This window comes from Sebastes umbrosus, chromosome 4, assembly GCF_015220745.1.
Source record: "Sebastes umbrosus isolate fSebUmb1 chromosome 4, fSebUmb1.pri, whole genome shotgun sequence".
Classification (NCBI taxonomy): Eukaryota; Metazoa; Chordata; class Actinopteri; order Perciformes; family Sebastidae; genus Sebastes; species Sebastes umbrosus.
Window position 1 is genome coordinate 36,834,284 of NC_051272.1, and position 10,831 is coordinate 36,845,114.

General features: G+C 40.9%; 1 protein-coding gene across 1 annotated transcript in view; it reads right to left on the minus strand.

Annotated features, from left to right (window-relative positions):
* Positions 1 to 8,044, minus strand: part of LOC119487020 (aminopeptidase N-like) — a 43,594-nt gene extending 35,550 nt beyond the window's left edge. Inside the window, exons 1-2 of the mRNA XM_037767645.1 lie at positions 7,908 to 8,044; positions 5,733 to 5,830 (exon numbers count right to left, since the gene is read on the minus strand). Of these exons, the coding sequence (XP_037623573.1) occupies positions 5,733 to 5,830; positions 7,908 to 8,044 (235 nt within the window). The remainder of the gene's footprint in view (positions 1 to 5,732; positions 5,831 to 7,907) is intronic.
* Positions 8,045 to 10,831: the final 2,787 nt, after the last annotated feature.

Below are 10,831 nucleotides of genomic sequence, written 5' to 3' on the forward strand. Positions count from 1 at the left end.
TCTTGGTGATTGTGGTCCCAGCTGTCTTGCGATCATTAAGAAGCTCCTCCCGTGTATTTCTGGGCTTATCCCTCACCTTTCTCATGATCATCGTTACCCCACAAGACGAGATCTTGCGTGGAGCCCCAGACCGAGGGAGATTGATGGTCATTTTGTGTTCCTTCCATTTCCGAATAATCGCACCAACAGTTGTCTCCTTCTCACAAAGCTGCTTGCTGATGGTCTTGTAGCCCATTCCAGCCTTGTGCAGGTCTACAATCTTGTCCCTGACGTCCTTAGAGAGCTCTTTGGTCTTGCCCATGGTGGAGAGGTTGGAATCTGATTCTGATTCTTTGTCTTTTATACAGGTAATGAGTTGAGACAGGTGTCTTTTACACACGTAACAAGTTGAGATTCTGAGTACTTTCTTAAAGCGACTACTAATAAAGCGAGGACTAATCTAACCGGTCTGTGGGGGCCAGAATACTTGCTGGTTGCTAGGGGATCAAATACTTATTTCCCACAATCAAATGCAAATAAATTTATGACTTTTATATGATGTGATATTCTGTATTTTTTTTTTTATATTCTGTCTCTCACTGTTAAAATAAACCTACCATTAAAATTATAGACCGTTCTTTTCTTTGTCAGTGGGCAAACTTACAAAATTGGCAAGGGATCAAATACTTATTTCCTCCACTGTATATGGTTGCCGCTCACGTAGCTCGTAGCAAGAAAGCCCTTATATTTGCAGAGGAAGTTATTTTGCCAAGTGCTGTGGACATGTGCCGAGAGTTACTGGGGGAGGCCGTGTAAAGGGTTAAAAATGTATATACAGGAATTTAAAAAGAAATGGCATTAAAAAAAGACGTTAAAATGTCATTGGGGCCTATAGTGTAATTCATTATGGGACTATGGTACTGTTCATTGCAAAGATAATAAATTAAATGTGTTCAAAAACAGATATCCATACATATATATATTTTTTTTTTATTGTCTTCAAAAGTGATTTAATGCCAATTTCATTGTACTCCACTTGTTACATTGTAGTGCAACACTCAAACACGTCACTAGGTGGCGCATAGCGCTGGGAGGAAGTTTAAAACCCTTCAGAGACAAGCTCTGCAGAATAAATCCTGCAGCTGAGCTGAACGCAAGCTAAAGTTTTCCGCCTCTTTGTTTCTACATACAGGTTGGTTAATAGTCCTCAAAATCCCATGCCTGTACCCGAGTATAAGGGATAAGAGTGTTGTGAATCCTTGGAGATAACGTGTGGTGTGTAGAGTTTAGTGGGTTGTCAGTAAAGTAAATGTTCATGCTAGGCTAGCGGGCCTGTTGCTAAGGAGTAAAGTAACTCAAGCAGTACAATAGAAATGCTGTGAGACACACAAAAGAGGTTTGTTTTGTTATGTTGTTAATTGATCTGAAGATACATAAAGTGCATTAATGCAGAGTAATGCATCTATTTCACATCCTGTTAAACTGTTTTCCTGTATATGTGTGTTTCTTACTGACTTTAAAGGAGACATAAATACAGTCAAACTAATTTGTGAATATGTGGGGGAATGTCATATTCTTCTTAAAACTAAGATAGAAGAAGCTCTTATCACTAAGGGCCCCAGCTTGTCCTGGAAACAGTCACGTGTATCACTGGCCTTGAAGCCTGGACCCAGCACATATCTATTTGTGCTTGCAACATTTTGTAAAGGAACATCCTTATCAGGCTGCGGAGACGGAGGCTGATTCCATCGTGGAGGGGAAGGAGGTGGTGGGTGTCGTGTTTGTGGAGATGGTGCCAAAGTTGTTGGAGGTGGACGCCGAGGGGGGATTATGGGAGAGAAAATGGGTGTAGGGCGGGGAGTTAGTTTAGTTCCAGCATTGACCAGCTCCTTCACTTGGTCAGTGAACTCCAAGAGGTGGGAGGAGGGAGAAAGGGTGACAAGCGAGGAGGAGGACGCCTCCTCTTGTCTCTGCTGTATCCCAGGGCTGGCCTGGGGTGGGGGGTGAAATGGTTCTCCTTGAGGTTCCCTGGCACATTGTGTTGTGTCTTCCTCCAGTGGTGAATCCTCTTGTCTCGCGTCCTTGGCAGAGGGAACAGATGAGTGACGCAGGAAGTAGAATGGGTTGGAGTTGAACAATTTTACTCCTGACTTGTTTAGGCAGAGTCCATCTGCCTTGAAGAGATGTCTGCGGTCCCAAAAAAAGTTAAAATTGTCAATAAAATGCACTGAGTGGGATTTGCACGCTGTTGAAAGCCATGTGTTCATCCCCAGCAACCTGCTGAATCGCTCGACTCCTCTTCTGATCGACAGTAATTCCCAAACTTTATGAACAGACACGACTAGGAATTGTGAAAGAATTGTCCAACACAGCTTGCATAGCTCTTACTACAGACGGATGGACACCCAGGGCTACTGAAAGTTACTGAACTGTGACTGGCTGCCCACCACATCACTTCAGAATGGGAAATAAAAAATTATGTTTTGCAGATGCGCCCCCTTTATGAGAGACACACAAGTGAGCATCTCTCTAAAGCACTAACACAAACAGGGAACGATTGGAAACTGGAGAGGGACAACAGCACAATCCCCGTCACCACAGACAATGCGAGAAACATTGTGAATGCAGTCAATGAAACAGCTGGACCGGGGCCACAAATTGGGTGCTTTGCATATACTGTTAATCTTGCAGCCAAGAATGCGGTTTCACTAAACCAAGTATCCCGTCTCCTGGGGGAGGGTGAGGAAGGTGATAACCTTTTTCCATTGCAGCACAACAGATGCTCATGCCCTGAAAACCAAGCAGGAGATGCTGGAATTGCCAGTTTACAAACTACAACATGATAGTAACAACGCATTGGAACACCATCTATGATCTATGTTGGAGCGTTGTGTTGAACAGCAGGCTACCATCTTATTCGGCCCTGATGGACAAGAATGTCAAGAAGAATGCCAAGGACATTGCCGACTTGACTGACGGTGAGGTAAAACTGGCAGAGGACCTCCTTAAGATTCTCAAACCTCTGAAGACTGTGACGACCCTCTTGAGCACAGAGACATCCCCCTCTGTGTCAATGATCATCCCTCTGCAGGAAATGATACTGAAATCCATGGCACCTGATGAAGACAGCTCCACCATCAAAGATGTAAAGGCACTCACTCACTCATCTTCAACCACTTATCCGGGGTCGGGTCGTGGGGGCAACAGCTCCAGCAGGGGACCCCAAACTTCCCGTTCCCGGGCCACATTAACCAGCTCTGACTGACCTAGTCCTGGGTTTTCCCCGTGGCCTCTTCCTAGCTGGTCGTGCCTGGAACGCCTCTCTAGGGAGGCGCCCAGGGGGCATCCTTACTAGATGCCCGAACCACCTCAGCTGGCTCCTTTCAACGCCTCTCCGGGAACAATCACCTTAACGTGGTGGAGAGGTTTGTGTGTCCCTATGACCCTGAGGGCTGTGTTGTCTGGAGCCTGGTGCTCCTGGTAGGGTCTCCCATGGCAAATTGGTCTCAGGCGAGGGGCCAGACTAAGAATGGTTCATAAAACTCCTATGATTAAACGAGGCAGAAGAGGAGTTACCCGGCCCGGAAGAAGCCCTGACCCTCTGTCTGGAGCCAGGCCCAGACGGAGGGCCCGTCAGTGAGCGTCTGGTGGCCGGCCCGGCCGGGGACACGCCGAAGAAGCGACGTGGGACCCCCCCCCCCCCCCTCCTTTCCATCCTGTAGGCTCAACACCTGCGGGAGGAAGCGCTGGGGTCGGGTGCCCTGCCACACGGGTGGCAGGGAAGGCCAGGGACCTCGACGGACCAGACCCGGGCGGTAGAGGCTGCCTCTGGGGACGTGGAACGTCACCTCTCTGTGATGTAAAGGCAGCCATCGCTAAAAACCTGGAAGGCAGATACACAGACCATAATCTTCAGGACTATCTGCACAGAGCCACAGACCTGGATCTTGGACCTTGGACCTTTATGGACCTTGCTGTACCATAAATGTACCGAACCAAACCGAAAACCGTGACCCCAAAACCGTGATATGAACCGAACCGTGGATTTTATTAACCGTTCCACCCCTAGTCTTGCAACTCACTCCTCTATGGCATCAGCAACACCTCCATAAATAAACTACAACTGGTCCAGAATGCAGCTGCCCGACTCCTCACCCACACCAAATCATGGCATCATATCACCCCAGTCCTGAAAGACCTTCACTGGCTCCCCGTCTCCCACCGGATCTCCTACAAAATCCTGACCCTCACCTACAAAGCCCTCCACCAACTTGCACCCCCCTATCTCTCTGAACTCCTCTCCCCCTACCAACCTCAACGGTCCCTCAGATCCACCTCAGCTGGTTTACTCTCCACCCCCAAGTCCAAACTCTGCAGCTTTGGGGACAGAGCATTCTCCAGGGCAGCTCCCAAGCTCTGGAACTCACTCCCCAATCTCATCAGAGACTCCGATTCCCTCACCATATTCCAGTCCCACCTCAAAACACATCTTTTCTCATCTGCTTACCCATAGGACAACTGACACACCCCACTGATTAAATGGCTTGAAGGATTAATATTAGACTGACTGACTAGTTGAGATTGACTTGTGACAGAGAAAATGATGGTGGGAAGGGAGGTTCTGTCATGGGATATGTTCAAATTTTGCTTGTCATATTAGGAGTGGATACCCTTTCATCATAGCATATAGACAGTACACCCCAGAAACATGTTCCATTGGAAAAATAAACATCTAATGGGAAACACTGGCTCCCTTGGATTGTGCAGCAGAGGCTGGACACATTTTCTGGACCTGGCAACCTGCAGTGTGCCAACACCAACCACTCACTTGAGAGGATGTCAATTATTTCCCACAGAGGATGTATTTTTTGAGAAAGCTTAGACTATATGGTGTCAATAGTAAATTAATGATTCTTTTTTATCAAACATTTTTAGAGAGTGTAACCTGTCCGCACAGTTAAAGTCCAAGCTCACACGCCTTACTCAAACAGCCATGAAGATCAAAGGGAGAAAAGAACATCACTATCTTCAGCCTTTATGAAACCTCTGTGCTCAGGGAAGCCCAGAAGATTCTGAACAATCCGACACACATTCTGCACCCAGAATTCGAGGTACTGCCTTCAGTTAGACTTCAGTTAGACTTCAGGTAGACGGTTCAGAATGCCAATGTGCCGGCTAAATCGTTTAAAAAAATTCATTCATTCCGTCGTCCATCAAAATATTAAACAGCGACAAGTAGGTCTAGTTTTATGATATGATTTCATAAAGAACTAATATATTGTAAATTGATTATTTATTATCTGGTATGATTATACCTGGTCTTAGTATTTTAAACTATTGTCTTTTATTACATTTTATTATTTTAAAGAACTACTGGTTTTAGTATCAGAGACAATCGCCTTTCATTACTTTTTATTATTTTAAAGAACTACTTTCTCACACTCAACATGTGAATTTAAGCACGTTCATGCATGAGTGTATGTATGATCCATGTTTTATGTGTGTATGTACATTGTGACTTTGGTATGTTGTGTGATGCAGTGGCCTGGAGCCCAAGACAAATTTCCCTGTGGGACAATAAAGTATATCTTATCTTTATATCTTATCTTATCACTTGTGAATGACTGCTTCTTGATCCATTGTAAAAGAGATCAATATTCCAGTAACAAGTTTCTCCACCAACAGCGACCTCACTAGATTTGAAAGCAACGCAGCCACAAGAATTCCTGTAAAGAAGGAGCACCATTAATCACCTGTAAAAATGTAGAGGCCAGTGTTTGGGTCAGGGCTGAGACGAGGCCACAGGGTGATGTTGTAGTAGTCAGGGACCAAAGCAGTGGAGAGACGATAGCTGTGGGGAACAAACACTAAAATCACTCAGCTGAATACAATCCAATCTCTAAAGTAGCACTGAGTGAAACGGAGAAGATGAGAAGCAGATCACATTGTAATCCACTGTCAACATTATCACACATATGGAGATTCTCATATTATTACCTCCGCCAAGGCCAAAGGCCTAGGAAGGAGGTTATATTTTCACCGGCGTTGGTTTTTGGTTTGTTTGTCCGTTTAGAGGATTACTCCAAAAGTCTGACATGAACAATGAACAATCCATTCGATTTTGGTGTCGATCTGGATCATGATCTGGCTTCGGGAAGTTTTTTTAATAACTCCGCTCAGCTTGTGCATTAACACCACAGGCTTTAAGACCTGTGGAGTGTAACTAATGAGCGACGTACATGAAACCTGCCTTAGCGGAGGTCTGCGCTCTCCGAGTGCACTTCTAGTATTACATTGGACTGCATTCAAAATGTTTTGTGATTCACGTTTTAAAAAATCCCACAGTATGAATATAGTAATATTTGATAAAGAATAAATATTGATATATTGCCAAGCCCCAGCTGCAGGTCTTCATTCACATTTACAAAATTACGATCATCATCCCCTACTAAAAAAAACAAAGTCCTCCAACCTAAACAACAGTTGTGGTCAGGGTTAAAAGAAGTCATAACTGACTGTTGGTAGGGCACGGGATGCAAACTGTAGTCTGTGAAATCCAAGTCACATGCTTTGTGCTGTAACAACGTTATGCAATTTCCACCCATACAACTGACAAGCAACAGTCATAATTCCTACAACCACTGGAGGGCGCAGTGTGACCATGGGTTGTTTTAGGTGTTTGAACAAATGACCAATGATGAGAGCAGTCTCTGCACATTTCAATATTTTAATAAATGTTCTACTGAAATGAAAGTGCTTGATATAATTCTTCCATGTATAAGAGTAGAACATTATTTTGACATCAGTAAACCTATATAAAACTGTTAAATGTTCCCCATCACAAACAGCCCCACTAAGCGGCCACAGTGAGACCGTTTTACTGAAGTATTTAATATTCCCTCTCACTCTTCCCCCATATTACTGTTTACATTCATTTATAATGCTTGTTGTCCACCATCAAATCAACAACACTTTAGGCCTAGTGCAATTTAGTAGATTAAACGGATCCATCCTTCGGCAAAGGTATGTAAGATCCATAAACATGAATAACCCTGTGTGATAACAGCAATACAAAAACATCTTAAAGGTCCAATATCATGCTCATTTTCAGGTTCATACTTGTATTTTGTGTTTCTACTAAAACATGTTTACATGCTGCAATGTTCAAAAAACACTTTCTTTTTCATTATTTTTAACTGTCTGCCTGAATATACCTGTATTTACCCTCTGTCTGAAACACTCAGTTTAAGTGCATTTCAGTGGAATTGCAACAGAATTGCGTTGCTAGGCAACAGTTTGGGTCCATGTTTACTTCCTGTCAGCTGATGTTATTTACATACACTGCAACAGGAAACAATCTGGGACACATTTAGAATGTTTACGTTTAAAAACGGGCAATGGTCTAAATATTTTATATTTGTGACATCACAAATGGACAGAAATCTTGTTTTGTTTGCTTGTTTCAAACTCACAATTTCTGAATACAGGCTGTGTGTATTTCTCCGTATATTGAGCGTTTTGATAGTTTAACAGTATTTATATAGCACTTAAACCTGATTTATAATATAAAAGAACTGAAAATCTCACTTTTTACAATATGGGACCTTTAGTATAGTTACACATTACTTATATTATAACGTAAGATACATGTAAATAGTGTGCAATAGTATGCACAAATATAATATTACTGAAAGTCTAAGCAAGATGTACATATTATCTGTCCTTCAATAGACAAACAAGATAAACCACCTCTGTATTTAAGTTTATTTCTCATTCATTTCACACCATGTTTCACCATCCTGTGTGGCACATTGGATCTCTGTAGCTGTCTGCACGTTTACCTGTAACTTTCAGCAAATTTTATATTATATATTAACATCCTTTGAGGTCACAGAAGTGTCAGACCTTTTGGTGAACCAAAGTCCTACCTGTCCCAAGGAGCTGTGCCATCATCACCTAATCCCATCAGGGCCATAGTCCACAACGTGATAATGGTTCCCACAGAGACAAGGGCTAAGACAACGCACAGAATGCAGAACCTGCTGACTCTGCAGCTTTTCGCCATGGCCTAAAATACAGCACAGAAGTCCCAGAAATAGCTCTAAACTGACAGCAGGTGACTAAAACTACTTCTTCTTGGTATTTAAATTACTGCTGCAATGGAACGGGTATAAGAGCGGATTAGAACTAAGTGTGTCTGGTTCGCTGAGTCTCAGATCAAATACAGAATGAAAAACAGAAGATAAGCCAGCATTTAACTGCTGACCAACCCCCCCCCCCCCCCCCCATCGAGTCCTCTCACCATTTGAAAAAACAATGGATGACATATTAGGACCCAACAGCTCTCATGGGAATGGTGGAAGTGGAAACTGCTGATAAGCATCTGCTCATAAGTGAGTGATAAGAGTGATGAATTATCTACAATACTGTTTCAATGGATGTTAACATATCAGTCATAAAACACCGCATGTCTGCTGTGAGAATTCACTTGTGTGTGACGTAAAGATTTTATTGTATTTGTCTCAGTGTTCATAGGTCAAGCCTTCTGTTAAACTGACTGAAAACTAACAGCACATACTGTGAGGTCTTCTGGATTGTCAGTTTCATTCAAAGATGATTTTCTTCAGAGATTTATAATGACGGAAAGGACACTTGGCATTAGTGAATGGTAGAGTTTATTAATTAGTCAGTATAATACTGTTTATACAAGCTGAAAGGTGTGATCTCGACATTTCTGTTATTGTTTTGGAGCATGTTTGTTAAAAGAATACATGTGATTTCTACATAGATAGTAGGATGATTAATAACAACAGAGATTAAAGATCATGTATTTGAGTCATTAGGAAAGGAGTGAACATCACATAGAAAATGAAGTTAGGTGTAATTATTTTCAATATGTTGATGAGTTTACATATTACTTTTTGTAATTGTTTCAGAGGTGTATCAACTCATGACGTAATAACTGCGCGTAATGTAATAACTATGCATTTAAATATAATAAAAGCTCATAAAGTAATAACCAGCACATAATGTGATGAAACCTTGAGCACATAATGTAATAACAGTTTTGTTCATAATGTTATAAGTTATTACATTATGAGAGCATTATTACATTGCAAACTTAGTTGAATAATGTAATAAATTCAGTGCATAATGTAATCATTTTAAAAGAGTACTCTCCTTGTCTTCGTGGAGCATATACTCAATACTGTAGCTCGCGATGGCCTCAATACTGTACCTCAAGCTGGCCTCAATGGGATAGAAGTACAATCATTACCTTCAAACATCTAAAAATAGCAAGTGTGAGCACAAGATGCCAATCATTGCAAATCAAAATTGTAATTCTTTTTAAAGGTCCCATATCGTGCTCATTTTCAGGTTCATACTTGTATTTTGTGTTTCTGCTGGAATATGTTTACATGCATTAATGTTAAAAAAAAAAGTTTTTTTTCCTCATACTGTCTGCCTGAATATACCTGTATTTACCCTCCTTACCTTGCTAGGCAACAGTTTGGGTCCATGCTTACTTCCGGTCAGCTGATGTTATTAACATACACTGCAACAGGAAATAAACTGGGACGCATTTAGAATGTTATGTTTAAAACTGTGTGATGGTCTAAATATTGTATATTTGTGACATCACAAATGGACATAAATCCTAACGGCTTGTTTCAAACGCACAATTTCTGAATACCGGCTGTGTGTTTTTCTCCGTATTTTTAGCATTTTGATAGTTTAACAGTATTTATAAAGCACTTAAACCTGCTTTATGATATAAAAGACATGAAAATCTCACTTTTTACAATATGGGACCTTTAAGTTGTACTGTGGACATAGAACAATTTGTATTTCATTTTTAAAAGGTGCACATCTTACATACATATGTCCAGTTTACACAATTGTTGGTGTGCATTAGCTTAGCTGTATATGTAGCAAATGCAATTTTTTATGTATAATGTATGATCACAGCTCTGCTGCAGATTTGCTATATGGATCTAAAGAGATAAAACACCTTGACTGGGATTCTCAGGGATTCCATTTTTTTGTCCAATAAAAGGTAGAAATAGCATAAAACTATTAGCTCAGGCTGACTTGTGATGTTCATAGCCGACAGCTGTCATAGCCAGAAAAAAATAAAGCTTTTGCAGAATCTGAACAATAAATAAATGACTTTGATAACAATTCAGTTTTACCATAAATGATGTGTTGTTTTGTGTTTTCTTAACATTCACATTGTAATTTACATTGAAATGACAGAGCCAGTACGGGGCTCAATATTAAACACAGAGAAGTGAAGTAAAAATAAATGCAGTTAATGTTGATGTTTTTACAACTGATATTAAGGGAAAGCCAAAGAGGAGGCGTTTTTAGTTACATCTTAATTATGTTTAATTATGCTATGTGTTTTTACCCTTGAGGTGGGATATACAAAATAATCATGTTATGATTACAACATAATTATTTTGTGATTGCAATGTCATTGATTAATTATCCTGACATTACAAGACAACACAAATCTTGACATGTCAAGTTACAAAACAATCCCCAATCACAAGAAAAGGCTTTGAAAGCATGCACAAAAACATAATAACGCAAATTCTTTTCAATCATAAAATTGTAATTTGTCATTTAAGGCATACAAGTAGATGTATTTAAAAATGTGATTAAAAAGTATAAAACAAAAAAAAAAAAAAAAACATCCCTACCCAAGTCCTCTCTGGTCTTCTGTCTAACTTAAAGCATTAACAGTTCATTTATAATCAGTACTTCTACATTCAAGGATTCAAAGTAAACTGTAATTGTATTTTCTTTCCAGTTTAACCAAGCGGAAGTACAACAAAGGCTCAGTAAG